Here is a 20,808-nt window from a genome sequence, read left to right as displayed (position 1 = left end):
GGGGCGAAAAAAAAAATTCTGCCCCGGGCGCCACTGCTAATACTGCAACTGAATCTCCTATAACAAACGAATGCTATTGAAAATAATAAAGCGTTCTACAGTTACCTGCTCTTTTTTCTCTTCGCCATTCTGCAGCTGCTCTCCCTTCAATCTCTCTCTGAGCTTTCTAATTTCCAGTTTCATGGTAGTGGCCTCTTGTTCCTTCGTTTGGAGATATGCTTCCAGCTCCACCTTCTGTTCTATCAGTGACTTCCCTTGTGCCTCCACCACTGTGATGCGGTGTCGTAAGTCATGGTTAATCTTCATGAGTCGGCTCTGCTGTTGCTGCAACTGTAGGAACAGAGGAAAGATCTACTATATAACAAGCCCAGGCAACACGTAAAATCAGAGACCTGATGATGCTTTTTAGGAAACACTGTGGAGGATCGCTAGGAACACTAGGAAGCTCAAGCTTCCTGCATCCTAGCAACAAAGGACTCTAGGCAGCAAGGAGGCACGTGCATTCTAGCAACGAACAACATTAGGCAACTTTTGCATTTGCACTGAAGAGTTCATTGTGCTGTGCGGTGTATGCATGTAAATATTAGCACAAACATTTACATGCATACAGCGTAAAATAAAGTCTATACGCAGAACTTCAGATGCAAGCATTTCCCTTTTGATTTTACAGATCTGAAAACAGTGCAAGTTTTCTGATTTTTACATACGATGTGCATGGGCCTAGAGAAGATAATGTACTGTGTTCAGATCCTTAAAGGAGAACTATGGGGTTAGGGCTTGTCCCCATAGTTCTCCTTAGGGTAACGGGAGGACATAAACTAGCGTCCTCCCGTCACCCTAAGCTCACTATACTGAGACGCCGCAGCTGAAGCGGATCCAACAATTATGTCTGGATCCGCCCAGCTGCGTGAGTGACAGCTGGCTCTGCCTATCTAGAGGCAGAGCCAGCTGTACCCGCCCCCTCCCCTGTCTGTTCCGCCAGTCAGCGCTGGAGGATCGATGCGGGGAGGGGGGAATCCAGCCACTCTCCTGTCACGGGAGAGAGTGGTGACAGGATCGAGAAGTGAGCGAACGCCGGTATGTGTTCGCTCACTTCCCGATCTACTGAGCCGACCTGTGACAGTCTTATTGTCACAGGTTGTGAAAAACACTCACCTCATAGTTCTCCTATAAAGAAAAAATGCAGCGCTGATAAAAGTGCAACATATATTATAGACCTTTGCATGAGCCGTAAAAAGTAGACATTTGTTTATTTTCTTGTCAATTACCTATTTAGGCTTTTATGAAGCTCTGGCCCCTCTCTTCCTAATTACAGGAAATGTTCCACTACTCACCGCTTCTACATCCTCGTTCTTAAGTACAAGCTCCCTGTCTTTTGCTCGTATTTCATCTCTCTGTTTATCCACCACTTCTTTTAACTTTTTCATCACTTGCCTTTCTCGCTCAGACATGCCTAGAATAAGGAAAGAAAATGTAATAAGTCAAATATAAAGCAGCCATTGCTGACCACCTTCTAAAAATGCTAATTGCTTGCCCTATCTGGTTACAATGCTGTCAAAATCACTGACCCAGAACACAAGCATGAAGTCAATGAAGTCAAAACTTCTGATCTCCATACTTGTTCTGGATCTGCGATTCAAAAATATTAAAGCCATATGGTTACCATTACGGCCAGACAATTAGCATTTTAGCATGTTTAGATCGTAAGCTCACACAGGCAGGGCCCTCCTTACCATCTTGTCTTGATTTGTAACTGTAATGTCTTATATTGTAAAGTGCTGTGCAACCTGTTGGCACTATACAAATCCTATATCGCAATAATAATAATTTTTCCAAAGGAAAGATTAGCCTACCCAGATAGCAATGATAACTTGCCACAACCTTGTGGCAGGGTTACATTGTAATTCTTGTTAACTTGCTGCACACATTCCCGGCAGGTTGCAGAACACTTGCAGCACAAGTTCTAGTTTAAAATTTTTGAAATTGTAGCATATTTGCTTGGCAAGTCTACAGCAAGAGTCCTGCAGGTCTTAGCAAGAGCTCTGCAAGTGTACAGCACTTTTGCATAGCACGTTGATCTGGAGACTTGCAATGCATTTCTTTTAGGACCTGTTTACACTATAGTGGTGACATGCATTTTTCTGCACAAGCAAAAATGCAAAACACCACTATGGAAAAAAAGAAAAGATGCAGGGACCTGAAATGGAGTGTACACATTGTACACTACCAAAAAGTAAAAAAAAAAAAAAATGTTAACAGTGACAGCTCCGCCACAATGTTGTCACAACGCAGTAGCCTGCCCACCAAAACGCTCCACTTTAGTGGACTGTCTATTGTGAAGAGGCTTTTATGGCGGTTGTAGGTCATTAAGTGTGCAAAAGTGAAATATTGTCTGTCTACAACAAAAAGACACCTTTACATTATCAAAGGTAATTTTAATTCTGCATAAAAAGTTTTGGGTTTTGTTTTAATCACTTACATCCTTCGAACATAGGTAACATACAAGGATAAGAAGTGTCTGAGACAAGTTCTGTCTCAGCTGACCCAAAGCAACCAATCTAACATTTATTTCTTCCACAAATCTTAGAACATAAAAATGTAAAAGTGGATTTGCTGAGCTCCAATTGAGACAAAGTTGAGAAGTTTGTCTCAGACTTTTCATTAATTCCCCCCTGGTCTCTAGCTACTTGGTAGGTTGTAGATGTTTGACACCACAAGTCCTTGTTCACACATGCTGCAGGGTGCACTGCGGTAGGCAGCCCATTTATTTTAATGGACTGCCTACCACAGCTAAATCACACTAAAAGAAGGTCATGCACTTGTTTTTAAATCGCATTGCACCACATCGCATTGTAATAGTAATGTGGTTACGATGTCATGTGGTGCAATACAATGCACATGCGATGGCTAGGTGCATTGGGATACTATTAATCCATATTCTTCATCTCACAGTACATTTCTAAATTGGTCTGCAGAGGCAGTAATAACACTCCAAGTCTGGGAAAAGTAAACACACTTGCAAAATGTGTTCCTTGACGATTGCAACATTGTAAAATAGCACTCTGAACAAGTTTATCTTTGGAGATTGCAAGAATAATTTTAGGCAGTCCTGTCATCTAAACCAAGAGCATATTAAGCCAAATTCTCAATAGTGCAGTGTTTGTGTCGTCTATGATATTACACCAGAGAGGTACCTGCAAGTATACGTTTCTGATAGCAATGCTGTATTTATTGGCTTGGCAATGTAAGAATGTGCATATTGGTGCATTAGGCAGCCCATTCAAATTAACACAATGCATGGTAACATGTGGCATAACACGCGATAACACACCGCAACAGTGTAAATCCAGCCTAAAATTATAAGCAATGTAAAATGAGCAAGCATTGCTTGGGACAATCAGCTCTTGATAAGGGTCATGTGTGAGGGATTCAACTACAGAACATTCCATAATACCCAGTTTTATTGGAACTTCTTTACTATGTCCAGAAAACAAAAGACCTCCTACAAGCAATGAAAGGTCCTACCTTCCTTTTTTCATACTCCTCTCTTTCTAAAGTCTCTACATCCTTCTCTCGCTCCATGTTCTGTCCTCCTTTCCTCCATCTAACCTCTAAAAGCAAGGAGTTCCTAGCACCTACTTTCTTTCTCATCTCACATTCTTATAAATAGAGAAAAAATACCAGCATATATAACAATGAGACTGTTCTTGCGTATCCTTGAACTTCAGTATTGAGGGAGAGACATCTGATATAGTATAATATCTTTTGTTGAAATGCAATGTTTACCTCCTGTTTCTCGTTTGGCTTCCAGGCTGTACTAAAGAAAGAAACTTAAAAAAAAAAAAAATCTGACAAGCTTTCTGTTTAAAGCTGAAGTATGTTCTTAATTCAAGTTTGGGAGGGTAGGGTGTTGTAGTGTGACTCAAATGTCATCTGCACCGTTTGGGTCTCATGTTCCCACTGCCTTAGGCAGAACAGATAAGGGCACATGCAGATATTGGGACTGTAGCTTGTAGTTATAAGCAGCAGTTGGTAGTCACTCGCAATGAGCTGAATGTAAGGCTGCAACAAACGATTATTTTCATAATCGATTCGTTGGCCGATTATTTTTTTTTCCGATTAAACAGTTAAAGAAAAAAAAAAATCAAATACCATCATGAAACACACAAATGGAGTGTTACAAGCAAAGTTTACTGCGGAATAAAACAGCATGCACATTTTTTGCAAGCATGGCAATGGAATGCAAGGCATTGCAGTACCGTGCTTTCCAGTGCAGGCGAGAGGCGCGTTTAGGGTGCCATTGAAATGAATGGCACCACAACACACATCCTGCAGCAGAATTTGACAGGCCGAAACCAAAAATTACTTTTCCCACCCTTTTTAACAAAAATAATTGTATGTATTATATTAGACATTTAAATTAGTTTCATGGATTTAAAATAATATGAATAGTAAAACTCCAATATAATAAAATGAGAATCATTAACAAAGATTCTCATTTTAGATTATAATCGGTTTATTTGATTAGTTGTTGCAGCCCTAGCTGAATGCAGTTAAATATACCCTAAATTTGTAGCAGCAGACATGAGAAATAGACTTCAAATCTTAGCTAAAGGTTGACGCTGAAAAAGTAACATTTCTGCAACTAGTACAGGTTTAATTTCCACCCTGACTCATTTTTGTGTGTTTGTTTTCACCAACCCATCAGATTTTTGCATTCGCAGCAAATAGAAAAAAAAAATGAAATATCATATTTTAGCATGACTCCACATGACTCCCATCCTATTGTGAATTCCAACCTGCCAGACATTTAGGAGTTCTAAAGCAGACATCCTGCTAACACTATCGGTGACTCATCTGTATTCCCCATCAGCCAAACATGCTTCACCATTTCCAAACCAAGCTGTTCTATTCTAAGTAAAAACACAGACGTGGAGATGTATTTCTGTCTAGAACAGACTTAAAGAAGCGCAGCTAAATATAAAATAGTCAGAATGAGTCCAATACAAGGATGGCACAAGTATGGTTTTCAGGCACAAACATGGTATTTTATAGTGCACCCAACCTGAAGCATATGGATGGATGACTGCAAATGAAAAACACACACTGGCTTCTAGTGGTCCTTTGAAAACAGCTGCAGGGGGATCATCTGGTTAGGAATTATAACCCTCCTGCCCCAAACCAAGGCCATTACAAATCGAATAACCCGATATAGTTAAAGGAGAACTATGGGGTCAGTGTTTTTCCCCATAGTTCTCCTTGGGGTAACGGGAGGACACAAACTAGCGTCCTCCCGTTACCCTAAGCTCAGTATACTGCGAGCTACAGCTCGCGGTATACTGAGACGCCGCACCTGGAGCGGATCCCGACTTAAATGACGGGATCCGCCCAGCTGCGTGACAGCTGGCTCTGCCTATCTAGAAGCAGAGTCAGCTGTACCCGCCCCCTCCCCCGTCCGTTCCGCCAGTCAGCGCTGGCAGTTTGGAGCGGAGAGAGGGGAATCCAGCCCCTCCCCCTGTCACGGCAGAGAGCCGTGACAGGATCGAGAGGTGAGGGAACCCGGTATGTGTTCTCTCACCTCCAGATCTACTGAACCGACCTGTGACAGTCTCATTGTCACAGGTCGGCTTAGAACTATGAGGTGAGTGGAAATCACTCATGTCATATTTCTCCTTTAAATTAGGCTATTCAACTTACAATAAACCTGTACCCAGACTATGCACACTAAAGTACTTCCATTTTATGATAAAAGCAGCTAAAGCACTGTAAAACATGGCATGTACATCTGTAACTATAGGCATTGTAGAGAAATTCATTTTGAAAATTCACAACCAAAGCACTGATATCTCAGCTTTTTCCAGGAAATCAGATCTTAGTAGACAGCCAGCCCTCTAATGTACACAAACAGCGGGTGTTTATAAGCTTTTGGAAACCTGCTGAAAGTTCAGAGTATTTGTTGCGGTCGTTTAGGACCTTTGGGAATGAATTACTTCACAGAACATGCTGCAAGAAAGTTGAGTGCATGTTTTAATCCTTTCGCTGCCAAGCCCTTGGGAATGCTTTTAACCTCAGCTGGCAATTTTTCCCATTGTTTTGATTTTCTGCTGCTGCGTTGCTAGCGTTTGTAAAGGACCCCCCAAACCATAGATTTTCTGAAAGCGCAGGCCCAGTAGAATAAAAAGATGGTGCTACTAATTTTGTAGGTCCTGCGATAATTACGCAAATGTTTATCAAATCAATATTAAACAGTTCAAAATACACAATTCAATTGATAAAAGCACACTAAAATCAGTATCATTGCACACAAAAAATACTTTTCTGACTAAATCTAAAGATAAAACTGTATTGAGGTAATAAATACCAAATATTTGTACATTTTTGTGAAACAGTAAAAACATTAAGTAACGCAAAACTGTAAATAAGCGACTTATGTTGAAAATCGTTTGTTGGTGTGTGCTGTGATAAAATACAGTATTTGGCCCCGTTCACACCAGGGCGGCTCGGCCGCGCGGATCCGCCGACATGTACGATCCCATACATTGCTATGAGGACCCTTCATGCGTGATCCGAACTGCACCCCCGTCCAAACTGCTCTTTGCGATATTTTTGCCGTGCTGATCAGTGCGGTTTTCATACAGCTTTTAATGGAACCATGCTGATCAGCGCAGTTTTGCGCTGAAACGCGATAAAAAACTCTTAAAACCTCCCTTTTGAAATCAGCGCAGTAATCGCGCTGATCCGCAACCGCCCTGGTGTGAATGGGCTCTTAATTGCAACACAGCGTATCAGAATGCACAGCAATGCATCACAACGCTTTGCCATGCACTGCCACACAATTAAATTAATGTTATTTGAAGAAAAAAAAATCTAACAACGCACCACAGTGCACGTGCATGGCGTACACCACAATATGGTGCACACTCTTGCACGTGTATAATGTGTGTGGGGTTGTGTTTTGATTTTTTATTATTTATTTTACTGTTGGGGGCTTCAGGGAAATATTAGGGGTCTAAACAGACTCCTGATATTTCCCTTTAAAGAAAAGAAAGAGACTGAGGACAGAGAGCCCTCAATCTCTATTTCTCCATTTCTGCAGCCTCTGTTCTAAATGAACAAGAATCCCCTATACTGAGTGTTCCTGTTCATTCATAACATGACATAACACTGTTTACTATATCCACAATCATGAATGTTTACTATATCCACAATCATGAATGTACAGGAAGTGATGTAGATCACTTCCCATTCATTCATAATTGGGGACACAGTAAAAATACTATGTCCTCAATTATTTACAAACACTCAGCGATCACTGACTGCTTGTACCCGCTCCCCATCCTGACTCGCTGTCACAGGAGGCTAAGCGAGCAGTGCAGGGAGGAGAGCTCGATCTCCTCTGACAGCTGACTCCTCCCCCGCACTGCCAGCCTGGCCTCCTGTGACAGCAATCACAACTGTCTCCGTTCCCACACACCGCTCTCCTAATCTGTCACAGGAGGCTGAGCAGTGCAGGGGAGGAGAGACGCCTGCCGTTCACATCGCTCTCCTCTCCCACACCACTTGGCCTCCTGTGGCAGTTTCTCTCCTCCCAGCTGGACGCTGCAGAGGAGAGAAACCAGGGATGCACCGCTATTTCGGCCGAAAGATGGCACTTTCGACATTTTGCAAAAAGTGCCATTTTCGGTCGACATGTTGCGGCGGCCGAAATTTCAGTGCATCCCTAGTTATAACCCTCTTTCATGTGCCTGAACATGCTAAATTTTCCAGTAATTTTGGCTGCAAACTATTTCATAAATATCCCCAAAACCATCCAGTCCTAGTCAGAAGGACAGAATGCCTATGACGTTCTTATGTTTTCTGGGCACTCAGCTAGTAAGATATCTGTACTTAAGTTCCTGGACCTGACACTGGCTGTGGGATAAGGGGAATTTTTACTTTTAGAATACAAAGAATGGCACAGGAGATGCAGGATGACACGAAGCTGAGCGTAAACACCCAACACTGTCAGAAAACCAGGGTCAGGAATGATGGCAGGTAGAGCTCAATGCTGTGGTAGCCAAGATATATAGGGACTTATTAGGACCATTATGCACCACTCTATAACTTAAAGCCAAACACCAGGAAAAAATGCACAATGCACTTGTTGGGTAATTTATTATTAAAACTCTGTGTGTTATGTGAGGAGGGCTGCTGCAAAGTATGAACATTTTACCTTGCAGCATTGCATCTCCTACACACAACGCACTGCAGGGAGTGAGGGATGTGGCTTGAGCAGTGGAGCAGAGCTCCAGTCACGTCACCTTCCCATCCTCACTACTTGCCTTGTATTTTTATCAAGAATACAAGGCATTCTGTGATTGGAAGAGTAGAGGAGGGGGCGTTGATGTGACATCATCTCTCCTACTTCAATCACATAACACCTTGTATTCTTTGAAAAATAATGCAAGACATTTTGTAAACGGGGAACTAGTGAGGAGGGGCAGGTAATGCAATGGGAGCACTTCGCTGCTTGAGTTGCATCCCTCACTCCCCACAGTGCCTGGAAGCTCAGCATTATGTGTACTTTGCTTCAGCCCTCCACATATAACACACAGCTTTTTAAAGCAGAACTTCGGGCAAACTTTTTCTTAACCCTTGTAGTGGGGCTACCTCCACACTGCAAGGTGCAAAAATAAAAATTATACTCACCCAATCCTTGGAGCTGGCTTGGTCTTCCTTCCAGCCTCTCTCCCCCCCCCCTTCTTCAGCGGTCCAAGGTCCCTGAATCATCACATTCTACAAACTGTGTATAGGATGCGAGGATGTCGAGGGACATACCACTGCTGCAGCGCTCCAAGGTCCCTGAGTCATCACATTCTATAAACTGTCTATAGGATGTGAGGATGCCGAGGGACATACCACTGCAGCAGCGGTCTAAGGTCCCTGAGTCATCATGGTTCTATAAACTGTGTATTGGATGTGAGGATGCCGAGGGACATACCACTGCTGCAGCGGTCTAAGGTCCCTGAGTCATCATGGTTCTATAAACTGTGTATAGGATGTGAGGACGCCGAGGGACATACCACTGCTGCAGCGGTCTAAGTTCCCTGAGTCATCACATTCTATAAACTGTGTATAGGATGTGAGGATGCCGAAAGACATACCATCGCTGCAGCGGAGAAGAGAGGCTGCAGGGAGTGCTGTAACAGCTGGCAGGCTTCCAGGTTTGGTAGCCTCACTGCAAAAGTTAAGAAAAGGTTTGCCCGGAGTTCAGTGCGGTGTGTAAATTATCCTTTTTTCCCTGGTGTTTAGCTTTAAATGTCACTTACAGGTGGACTGACCTTTAAGTGAGGCATAATTCAGAAAGTCAATAACACCAGTGATGCTTACCTTCATGCTTCTGAAACTCCTCCTCGGTTAAAGTGACATCTTTGGAGGACAGGTTTGATAGAAGCTGTTTGTTTTCCTCTTGTAGTTGCGCTATTTGACCCAGGAGGTCCTGTGCTTCGCCTCTCCACACATCTTCTACCAGTTCAAGCTCCTGAAAGATTATCATCCCATTACTGATACAATTCTTTTTACAATGGACCTCATGTGTGTCTATATAGGTATATTGTCCAGTGTCCAAAACAACCACATTGTCTCTATCTAGTCTAGAAAAAAAAACTCTGGTTAGATGCCGTGTAAAATTGTACTTCACTCCAGATACCTTGTCAATATAAAATAAAATATAACCTATTGTATTACTTATACAGGACAAGGCAACATGTTCACTGTACTGTCATGACTCCATCATCCAAAAAAAAATAAATGCAAAAACTGACCCCGGCAAAAAAAACAAAATGTCTTAAATTCACTTCTTTCAAAAGCTATGGCCTCAGGTGAAATCTTGAACATCTGATAAAATACCACCGGCATGTATTGTGGTTTCATTTGTCAGCCCCTATGCCACCATGGGACATAGAAGGTGTAGGAGCTGTCAGGAAGAACCACAGCATAGAACCAGACAACCGACACATTCAGAAGTGTGTTGGAAACCGAACATTCTTCATGAAGGTCGGTGACACAGGCAGTAGGACAGATAAGTATTTACGATGTGCGTAGCCCTGTTCACGTTTTAACAAGAACATAGAGACTAACACGGAAATAATGGGTGATCTAATGGCCCATCAGGGTAAATTAAGTAAAGGCCCTCAGGGGTCCCTATAGTAAAGTAGTAGGCCTTTTACTTTGCCCAGTATGGACCTAGTCAAATATAAAGATATGGTTGAAGAATGGGGTAAGAATGGTTGGTTTTTGCCCCCTCATTGGCATACTGTCCATCCGGATCAAGGCACACCTCAGGTCAGTATTGGGTTACTTGCCCTTATGGCAAATGGATTCCGAACACAAATTTGAAGGCTAATTGATTAGCCTGTATTTGTGGGAGGAGTCCGTTCCCTCCTCTCGCACATAAAATGGGCAGGTAGACTCACCTGGGCATGGCTTTCGTCAGCATGACCCGCCCACCCGGTCCCTTCATTCAAAGATTTCACAGAGTATGCCCCCTCATTGGCATACTGTCCATCCGGATCAAGGCACACCTCAGGTCAGTATTGGGTTACTTGCCCTTATGGCAAATGGATTCCGAACACAAACACCATTTAGTCCAATTATGTATCTATGAAACAATTATTAAAGATGAGAACATGTCTGGATGGTGTGGGAAGCAGGTGAGGACAACTATTGTTGGGTGTTTTACAAGCTTAAACATGCACCTCCTGAAGTTCTGAACCAAAGATCACTGGATTGAAAGAACTGAGGTAAATGTAATACTCATAATTACAGTGCTCTACAATGAAAGATGTATCCTTGCAGTAAATTCCCATAATCCCACACACCCAAAAATAAGGCCGCGAGTGTCTTCACAGTAAGTGAAGTAATAAGAGCTGTAGAAAGTGGTGATGTAAGGGCCTGTTTACACCGGGTGAGTTTGGGTTGTGTTGGCTGTTTTTTTCCAGCAATGCACAGACAAGGCAAATTGCGTTGCTTTAAATATGCCCAGTTCACACCATCCTTTTATTTTGCACTTGGGTAAACTATTTAAAAGTGGTTCTATACTAGGGCTGCAACTAAATGATCATTTTCAGAATCGATTAGTTGGCGGGTTATTTTTTCCATTGATTGGATAAAAAAAAAACATTAAATAAATACCATCCTTAATTTATAATAAAATACACAGAGGCAGTGTTACAAACATAAAGTTTACTTTAGAATAAAACTGCATTTTTTTGCAATCGCACTCCAATGGAACACATGGCATTGCGGCACCGTGCGTTCCAGTGCGGGCGATCACAGTGTGAGTGGGAGGCGCATTTGGGGTGCCATTGAAATGAATGGCACTGCAACGCACCTCCCGCAGCAGAATTTGTCAGGCCGAAACCCAAAAGGACTTTTTTCCACCTCATATAATTTTTACATTTTTTTTATAATTGTATTTTAAGCACATGAAACGCTTCAGCCAGGAAATGACAGCTGCCAGTGGCAAGATTCTGCAGACAGCAGCTGAGTGTAAATACATCAGGTAGTGGGCTGGTGCAATAGCCAGCCTGCTATTGGCCATTTCAAATTGCAATAGCCAATAGCAGGCTGACTCTTGCACCCGCCCACTGCTTGCTGTGCCCTCCTCCCAGCATGGAGGCAAGAACTAGAGGATCCAACCAACTAATCAATAATGAGAATAGTTTACAACTACTTTCTAAATTGATTAGTTGGGTGCAGCTCTATTCTATTCCCAAAATAGTTTTTTTCTTTTTGTTTCGATAGAATGGGGTAAAGTTAGAAACCCTGTCACTGCTACCTAAGCCAAATGACTCACCCCCCAGCTTCCTGATTGGCCGGGAAGCCAGCTGGAGTGTAATGACTAGTCGCACGGCTTCCTGATTGGTTGGGAAGCTGGGCGGTGAGCCATTATCCGTCCCCTAGCTTCCTGATTGGCCCTGTGGAGTCAAGGGAGCACGGAGCCCCTTCCCAGCTAATCAAGAAGCCAGGTGGCGAGTCATTACACGCTGCCTGGCTTCCTTGATGGGACTTCCGGTATCGGTAAGTACCGATAGAAAAAATATTGGTACTCGATACTGAAAAACCGTTAACAGTGCATCCCTATTGAAAACTCTTGCAGTAATTGCATTTATTAAAGGCTAACTTTACTTTCTGGGCATGTTTCATGTTACACCGATCATGTGAAACATGAGCACATTGCAACTCCCCTTACCTGAATTTTGGGGTTCTTAAAATACAGATATGGACAGGAGACAGTATGCAGGAGCCAGAGCGTTGAACCCGTAATCCACTGATCATGGTGGCAATGCTTTACTGGCTCCAATTAAACAAAAAAAAATAGAATAACATTAAATTTTTTAATGAAGTTTGCATTTATTTATTTTTTTCAAAGTGGAATTTCACTTTAAGTTGTGCATCACCATCCCGATCCTGCAAAAAACAACCATCATTCCGAAATAATATTCACTCTTCCACATGGATCTAGATATATGTACCATGCTGGAGTTTTATCTGATGCTGCGCAGGGGTAGGCAACCTTGGCTCTCCAGCTGTGCTGAAACTACAAATCCCATCATGCTTCTGTCTCTGGAAGTCATGCCTGTGGCTTGCAATGCCTTATGTGATTTGTAGTTTCAGCACAGCTGGAGAGCCAAGGTTGCCTATGCTAGGCTGTCCATCCCAGATGACTGCTTCTGTTTCATTATATAATATATGGTGTTCTACTAACTGATTTCAAATAGATTAGTGCTCCCAAATACTGTAAACCACATGAAAGGATACCCATAGACCCAAGGGACTCCAAGACCTCCACCAGATCATAATTTAATCAAAATATTTGGATTGAAAAGATTGTCAAGCCAGCTGAAAAAATTTGATTCACCAGGTTGTCAGGATTGCTGATTGTTGTTGATTTTTGTAATAAATTATGGAAGGAATCTATTAAAACTGGAGCAGACAGAATCTGAAGCAGTTGCCAATAGTAACCTGTTTTCTCTCTTCAGATTGTTCCTTTAAGATTTGAAAATGAACAATTGAAGCTGATTGGTTGTTATGCACAGCTGCTCCAGATTTTATAAATTCCCCTCTATGTGACTAAAGTGAGAAACACATGTTTTATGACCAGCCTAAAAGCTACCCAACTGGATTCATTCTCACAGGACAATGAAAAATCAAATGGGAACTGTACTGTATGAGACAAATCCCAGCTGGATTACTGTGTGTTGTAAACTTATGAAAACTGCTGATTGTGAGCAACAAGTGCAGGATCTGTAATGAAGATGAGTAGGCTGAGCCCGTCACAAGTCATGGTGTCATTGTACTACACGTCACAATGTTTAAACTCTATTACCACAACAGTGGAAAGCAATGTTAGTGTATAATAAGACATCATGGCGTCCTTCTGCCACACATCATAGAAGTGGTGGACAACTTTCTTGATAAAGAGAGCCCCAACTGCAACCCCTATCATCACCAAAGAGCCACACAATATACTTAGTGAATGTAATGCTACAGAAAGCTGTCACAGGCTGCAGACATGCACCAGGAAATGGTCAGAGACTGAAAAGATGCTATAGGAGTTTTTAGAGACAGTCATAGACACATAGTCAGGAGACACATCATATGAGACTGCTCAAGATCACTGATATTACAAACCCTTTATATGTCATTGCTTACACTTCAGTGCTCCTTAACGCCCCATTAAAAATATTTATTTCTCCTCCATTCAGATCCATTATAAAAGATTAGAGGGAAAAAATCAAGAGGAAAATGATGGACACAGAAACGAGGAAGTCCGTGTGAAAGAAAGAAATCTGGCCAGTTAAAGGAGAACTATGGGGGTTAAGGCTTTTCCCCATAGTTCCCCTTAGGGTAATGGGAGGACACAAACTAGCGCCCTCCCGTCACCCTAAGCTCAGTATACCGCGAGCTGCTGCTCGCGGTATGCTGAGACGCCGAAGCGGATCCCGACAATTATGTCTGGATCCGCCCAGCTGCGTGACTGACAGCTGGCTCTGCCTATCTGGAGGCAGAGCCAGCTGTACCCGCCCCTTCCCCCGTCCGTTCCGCCAGTCAGCGCTGGCGGATCGGAGCGGGGAGGGGGGAATCCAGCCCCTCCCCTGTCACGGCAGAGAGCTGTGACAGGATCGAGAGGTGAGCGAACGCCGGTATGTGTTCGCTCACCTCCCGATCTACTGAGCCGACCTGTGACAGTCTCATTGTCACAGGTCGGCTAGAACTATGAGGTGAGTGAAAAGCACTCACCTCATAGTTCTCCTTTAACTACTAGCACCCAGTCTAAAAAATGATGTTGTTTCCCTGGCCTGAGTAAGAGCCTAGCTAAGGAAACAAGGACCACTTTCTGCAAGGTCCGTGAGGGCCGCACCATAGGTGCCAAAAGGGTGGCATGTGGCCCACGGCCTTTACAGGGTCTGAGCAGCCTGAAATCTATGAATACAGCAAGGGGAAAGATGACAACCAGAAGTTATGGTGTCATTGTACTGTACAATGTCTGATCCAGCCTGAGCTCTATGAACACAGCAAGGGGGACCGATGTTAGTGTATGAATACAGCAAGAAGAGAACAATGATGCTGTATAAGAAGACAATATAGTGTCATTGAACTAAATTTTACAATGTCTGAGCTCTATAAATACAGCACTGGAGAACAATGTTAGTGCATGATGCCTTAGGGTGTCATTGTACTGTAAGTTAGGGGGCATATTTACAAAGCAGAGAATCTGTCATGCACTAAACATTCAGCACAAGTAAATCTTCTAGGTACAGTACATGTGTTTTAAATGACAGGGATTGATTCACCACTAGCTAATGTTTGGTAAAAGTCACATTCAATGCTTCATAAATATTCCCATTGATGTCTAATTACAGCAATGGAGAAGATGACAATCAGAAGTTATGATGTAATTATACTGCACAGTGTCTGATTAAGCCTGTACTCTATGATCACAGCAATGGAGAAGATGACAATCGGACGCTATGGTGATATTGTACAGCACAGTGTCTGATCCAGGCTGAACTCTATGATGACAGGAATAGAGAAGATGACAATCAGAAGTCACCATTGTACTGCACAGTGTCTGATCCAGGCTGAACTCTATGATGACAGGAATAGAGAAGATGACAATCAGAAGTCACCATTGTACTGCACAGTGTCTGATCCAACCTGAACTCTATGATGACAGGGACAGAGAAGATGACAAATCAGAAGTCACCATTGTACTGCACAGTGTCTGATCCAGCCTGAACTCTATGATGACAGGAATAGAGAAGATGACAATCAGAAGTCACCATTGTACTGCACAGTGTCTGATCCAGCCTGAACTCTATGATGACAGGAATAGAGAAGATGACAATCAGAAGTCACCATTGTACTGCACAGTGTCTGATCCAGCCTTAACTGTGACTAGGGAGGGGGTTTTAGTGTAAGTCAACAAGAAGTCATGATGTCATTGTGCCAGCACCCTGTGACTACAGAGAAGAACAATGTCAGTGTGTGACAGCATGCCATTCCCTACCCCTGGGGAGCTGGCACCATCCTGTCAGGAGTCTGGGAAGCTGAGCTCTCCTGTGATTTCGAGTTATGAGAGTTTCCTCTGTCCTCACCTTCTGATGCTTCTTCTCCTTCTCTATCCTGTCCATCCGCTCCAGTCTCAGCCTGTCCAGCTCCAGTCTGAGCTCTTCCATTTCTGGGTTGATGTTTCTACTGACCAGGACTTCCAGGATTTCCAGGACCCTCACCACTTTGGGCATCAGCCTGCCTATGGCCTCGCAGCCATACTGGTCAATGACTCTCTCAAACTCCTGGCCCACCGCAGAGGCGATGTCATACACATCCATGACCGTCAACTCGGCCACATTCTTCTCCAGGGCTGAGATCCCCTCCATGGCTCCTTCCCTCCTCCCAACCTCTTTCCTGTCCTGCACACAACCTCCTCCTCCTCCTCCTGCCGCTGCTGGAGGAGAGCCGGGGGAAGGGCGATCTCCTTGTGCGGCAAGCAGTCAGATCATGTGGGGGGATCTCATATAACATGCACGGACTCCATCGTCCCCCGAGCTCCAGCCTGCACTGGCCTTCTAATCAGGGCAGGAAAGCTGCCAACCAACTCTGTGCGATCTGGATACATGACACCAGAGGGCGCTACTGCGCATGTCCAGCCTGGCAGCTCCATTAACCCTTTCACCCATCAAAGTTTGGACACTGGAAAGTTCAGGAATTTTGTCTTCTACATAAGTAATCGGTAAGGTTTTATTAGTTATTGGTTTTCCTGCATTACATTTTACACTTAAAAAAAAATCATTTAAACATTTGAAAATAAAAACATACAAATGTAATTACCTTACCGAATTCAAAATACATAGATCCCAACAGGTTTGCAATTCTGTTTGGTCATTATTGTGATCCTGTGCTAGACTGGACAACAAGTCCTGCATCCTGTAAAACTAGTATGATTAACCGTTTGATCCAATCATTTAGGTTAATGTCTTAAAGGGTATCTATGGTCAAAATCTAAAAATAAATATGTATTTATATAAGGTCTATCCCACTCCTAATAACCATATTGATTTGTAAACTTACTTATTGAAGATGTACTTTGATGTACTCAATGCACTGACACAATGTCACTCAGCTCTGTGAATATGCACTTCCTTGTGTCACCACTCTTATAGAGGCTGCTGTCTGAACTACAACTTAATGACTGAACTAGAGGTGCACCAAATTGAACATTTCAAAACCGAAATGAAAAAAAATGTCAGTCCAAAAACCGAAAATATTTTTTATTCTAACTTTTTCAAATTTTTTCAAATATTTTATTTTTATTTATTTTTTATAAACTTTTTAACTTTTTTATATTTTATTTTGTATTTATTTATTAATTTTTATTAGTTTTTTTTTTACTATACTTTTAGGGGCTTTGGGGAAATATTGGGGGTCTAAACAGACCCCTGATATTTCCCTTTTAAAATAGAAAAAGAGATTGAGAACACAAAGTCCTCAATCTCTTTTTTTGCAGCCCCTGCAGCTCCTGTTATCAATGAACAGGAAACCTCTGAGTGTTCCTGTTCAGTATAGAGGATCGCAAACACTCACTGATCGCTGAATGTTTGTACCTCGCTCTCCATCCTGACAAGCTGTCACAGGAGGCTGAGCGAGCGTTGCGGGAGAAGAGCTCAGCCTCCTGTGACAGCAATGACAGCTGTCTCCACCCACACCACCGCTCTCCATCCTGGATTGGCTGTCACAGGAGGCTGGGCAGGGGTGGTGCGGGAGGAGAGCTCAGCCTCCTGTGATAGCGCTGGCACACCACTCTCCTGATCTGTGACAGGAGGCTGAGGGATGCGGGGAGGAGAGACGCCGGCTGCCCACAGCGCTCTCCTCCCGCACCACTTGGCATTCTGTGACCGCTCTGTGTCCCAGCGGGGAGGAGAGAAATCACTTATGCACCGCTATAACGGCCAAGAAAATGGCTAGACTAAAGAATGCAACATTGTCATTGCTAGCTGGAAGCAATGCATTATGGGATATGTAACCTTGAGAAATGGAGATTGCATCACATCAAGCAGCAGGGAAAGAGAAGTTGATGGAAAGACAGAATGAAGTTGATGGACAGACCGAAGGCAGCACTCACTACATAAAAGGGATTTTTTTCAAGTAAGCTTTGATCGCATTATCAATAACAACTCTAATATGTATTCAATACAATGCTGATGTTATAACAGGACATTTTATGCTGGGTCTTTTAGAAGAGGCATATATATTCTTATTTGAATTTTGGGGAGCCAATTTTCTTGCATGTGAATGCGTTCTGTGGAAATGGGGGGGATGTTATTAGTGTATGTTCTTTCCCAGTCAAATGTAATAGCAGGAAAATTCCCCCTTATGGCCACTAGATGGAGCTGAGGAGCCGAGGAAATTACCTGGGCAACAATGGGCAACTTTAGGCTAGGGATACATGAGCTATTGTTCGTTGCATTAACAATTCCCACAATTGTTGGCTAGAATAGCCCCTTTCACATCTGCTACACATGGAATCATAAGAAATTCATGCATGATTTGCTCCCCCATGAATCCTGTGCTATCGTGCATTAGGTCTGGCAGGGATATTGTCAAAGAGGTAGAGAACAGTCTCAGGGAATTATGTCATTGATCAGCCCTAACATACTTTACATAGTTTAAACTAAGATGATAAAATGAATGAGGATACATCATGATTGCTTGGATAATAAACACCATAACCATTGAGCTATTGCTATGGAATACTGATAAGGCAAGAGTCACCTTTTTACCATGACAAAACAAAGTGAAAATGGCTTGCAGTAAAGGATTCTGGGAGTGGAAAATATGCAGCGCTGTCACATGGACACAGCGCACTGTAGTATTAGAGGACAATAATAGAATAGTCTGGGATTTTTTCTAGCAGCTCCTTGAGAGATGTTGATTGAGGGACACAAGGCCACCATTATCCACTGTTCAAGTCTTCATACATATAGCTCTCATTATTGTGACTATGTCCATCTATTTGCAAACATCAAAACCATTCTCAGGACACAATTTCTTTTGTTCTTACATGTAAAGAAGAGGTCAGACAGGCATATCAAAACACGGCTCTCTATCCAAAGTGTATCTAAACTAGAGGTGCACCAAAATGGAAATGTCAAAACTGAAACAAAACCGAAATTTAAGAAAATTCTCAGGTCGAAACCGAAAATTTTTTTATTTTAATTTTTTCAATTTTTTAAAAATATTTTATTTTTATTTATTTTTAAAAAACGTTTTAATTTTTTTATATTTATTTTTTATTAATTCATTTTTTTAATTAAATATTTGTATTTTTTACTTTACTTTTAGGGGCTTCGGGGAAATATTAGGGGTCTAAACAGATGCCTGATATTTCCCTGTTAAAATAGAAAAAGAGATTGAGGACACAGATCCCTTAATCTCTTTTATCTCTATAACAGCCCCTGTTATACTGTAAATGAAAAGGAATCCTCTATACTGAGTGGGATATAAGTTACTTACATGCTGGTACATGGTGCCACAAAAACTCCATAGACTGTTTGGTGATGTGGCCAGGACATTGGTTCTCTACCGCATATCTTCTGAACCTGCCCGATCATCTGCCCCTTTTTGGAAAAAGGTTCACAATATCATCCTCCAACTCACTGGCACGGATTTGGGTTCCGACCCGGCTAGATACCTGCTACACCTTCAAGACACGTTGAAACGACGCTATTGAAAGTAATTGCTTATTCAGCCTCTTAATGCAGCGAAATCCTGTATTCCTCTTCTCTGGAAACAATCAACGCCTCCTTCGATTTCACTCTGGCTCCAAAAGGCTAATGATATCAAGGATATGGAAGTCCTTACCTTGTCTCTTCAACACCGAGAAGAGCAATTCCGCCACACTTGGTTTCACTGACATGAGTTCACTTTTACTAGTGAATATGAAATGTTGCTTGACATAACACATACAGCTGATGCTTTGTCCTAGTTTACCTTAAAAAAGAAACACTGCCCTCTGCACCGCCCTCTGTACCCCGTAACATACATTACATACTTCGGATTACTAAACTCTATATGCTGTGCTGCACTTTCAGCATATAGAGTGCAGAGACCAGGACTATATAACACAATGCACAGAGTGCTGAAACTGAGGCATAAGTCCCCTCCCAGCAAAACTCTCTCCACTGCCCCCCAAAAAATCCCCCTGCAAAGATCCTTCCCAGTGAAAACCTGCCCTGACCTAAATCCCCTCAAATCTCCCATCAAAGAAACCCTCCCAGCAAAAATCTTCCCCAATAAAACATCCCCTCCCACAGAGGAAATATCTCCTCCATTGCCCTCCCAGCAACCCCACCTTCCCAAAAATATCTCCTTCATTTCCCTTAAGCTTTTAAAGCATAGCCCATGGGCAATTTTGGGTATGGTAGGTTTTTTGCGATTTCGCAGGCGCACTCAATTTTAAGGCTTGACATGTTTACCAATGATTTTATCAAATTGGGTAATAATAAATGTTTGATAACATAATGTAGGGAAAACAGTTTTTTCCCCCAAATTTTTGGTACTTTTTTTTCTTTATATAGTAAAAAATGAAAATCCCCAGTGATGATTAAATACCACCAAAATAAATCTCTATCTGTCCCCATATGATATTAAAGGAGAACTATGAGGTGAGTGAAAATCACTTATCCTCATAGTTCGAGCCGACCTGTAACAAAGAAACTGTCACACGTCGGCTCAATAGATCGGGAAGTGAGCGAATGCATACCGTCGCTCACTCACTTCTCGATCATCTTCCTGCAGTGAGCGGTGACTGTCAGTCACCGCTCCCGGCAGGGATTCCCCCCTCCGATCCTCCAGCACTGACTGGAGGAACAGACGGGGAGGGGGCAGGCATCGCTGGCTCTGCTTCTAGATAGGCAGAGCCAGCTGTCATTCACGATCTGGACAGCAATGTTGGGATCCGTCCTGGTTGCGGGGTCTCAGTATACCGCAAGCTGTAGCTCGTAAAATGCTGAGCTTTGGGTCACGGGAGGACGCTAGTTTATGTCCTCCCGTGACCCTTAAGAGAACCCTGGGGAAAAACACTTACCCCATAGTTCTCTTTTAAATTCATTTCAATACAGCTCAATAAATGTCAGTCAAAGTAACGCAGCTCTGAATACTGAAAAATGGCCTGGACAGGAAGACGCTTTAACACCCCAGTCAGCAAGTGGTTAAGCAATTTGATAAGTTAAAAAAACGTTTTTGATTTGTTTTGTTTTTTACATA

At 42.7% G+C, this 20,808-nt stretch overlaps 1 protein-coding gene across 1 annotated transcript in view; it reads right to left on the bottom strand.

Annotated features, from left to right (window-relative positions):
* RILPL1 (Rab interacting lysosomal protein like 1) overlaps positions 1 to 16,171 on the bottom strand; it is a 30,443-nt gene extending 14,272 nt beyond the window's left edge. Inside the window, exons 1-4 of the mRNA XM_018557508.1 lie at positions 15,642 to 16,171; positions 9,370 to 9,520; positions 1,335 to 1,453; positions 106 to 330 (exon numbers count right to left, since the gene is read on the bottom strand). Coding sequence (XP_018413010.1) covers positions 106 to 330; positions 1,335 to 1,453; positions 9,370 to 9,520; positions 15,642 to 15,923 — 777 coding nt within the window. The 5' untranslated portion in view covers positions 15,924 to 16,171. The remainder of the gene's footprint in view (positions 1 to 105; positions 331 to 1,334; positions 1,454 to 9,369; positions 9,521 to 15,641) is intronic.
* Between the last annotated feature and the right edge of the window lie 4,637 nt (positions 16,172 to 20,808).

Source organism: Nanorana parkeri, unplaced genomic scaffold (genome assembly GCF_000935625.1).
Source record: "Nanorana parkeri isolate BGI_ZX_2015 unplaced genomic scaffold, ASM93562v1 scaffold13, whole genome shotgun sequence".
Lineage (NCBI taxonomy): Eukaryota > Metazoa > Chordata > Amphibia > Anura > Dicroglossidae > Nanorana > Nanorana parkeri.
The sequence above is the reverse complement of the archived record's forward strand: the minus strand, read 5'-3'. Positions and strand labels throughout refer to the sequence as shown.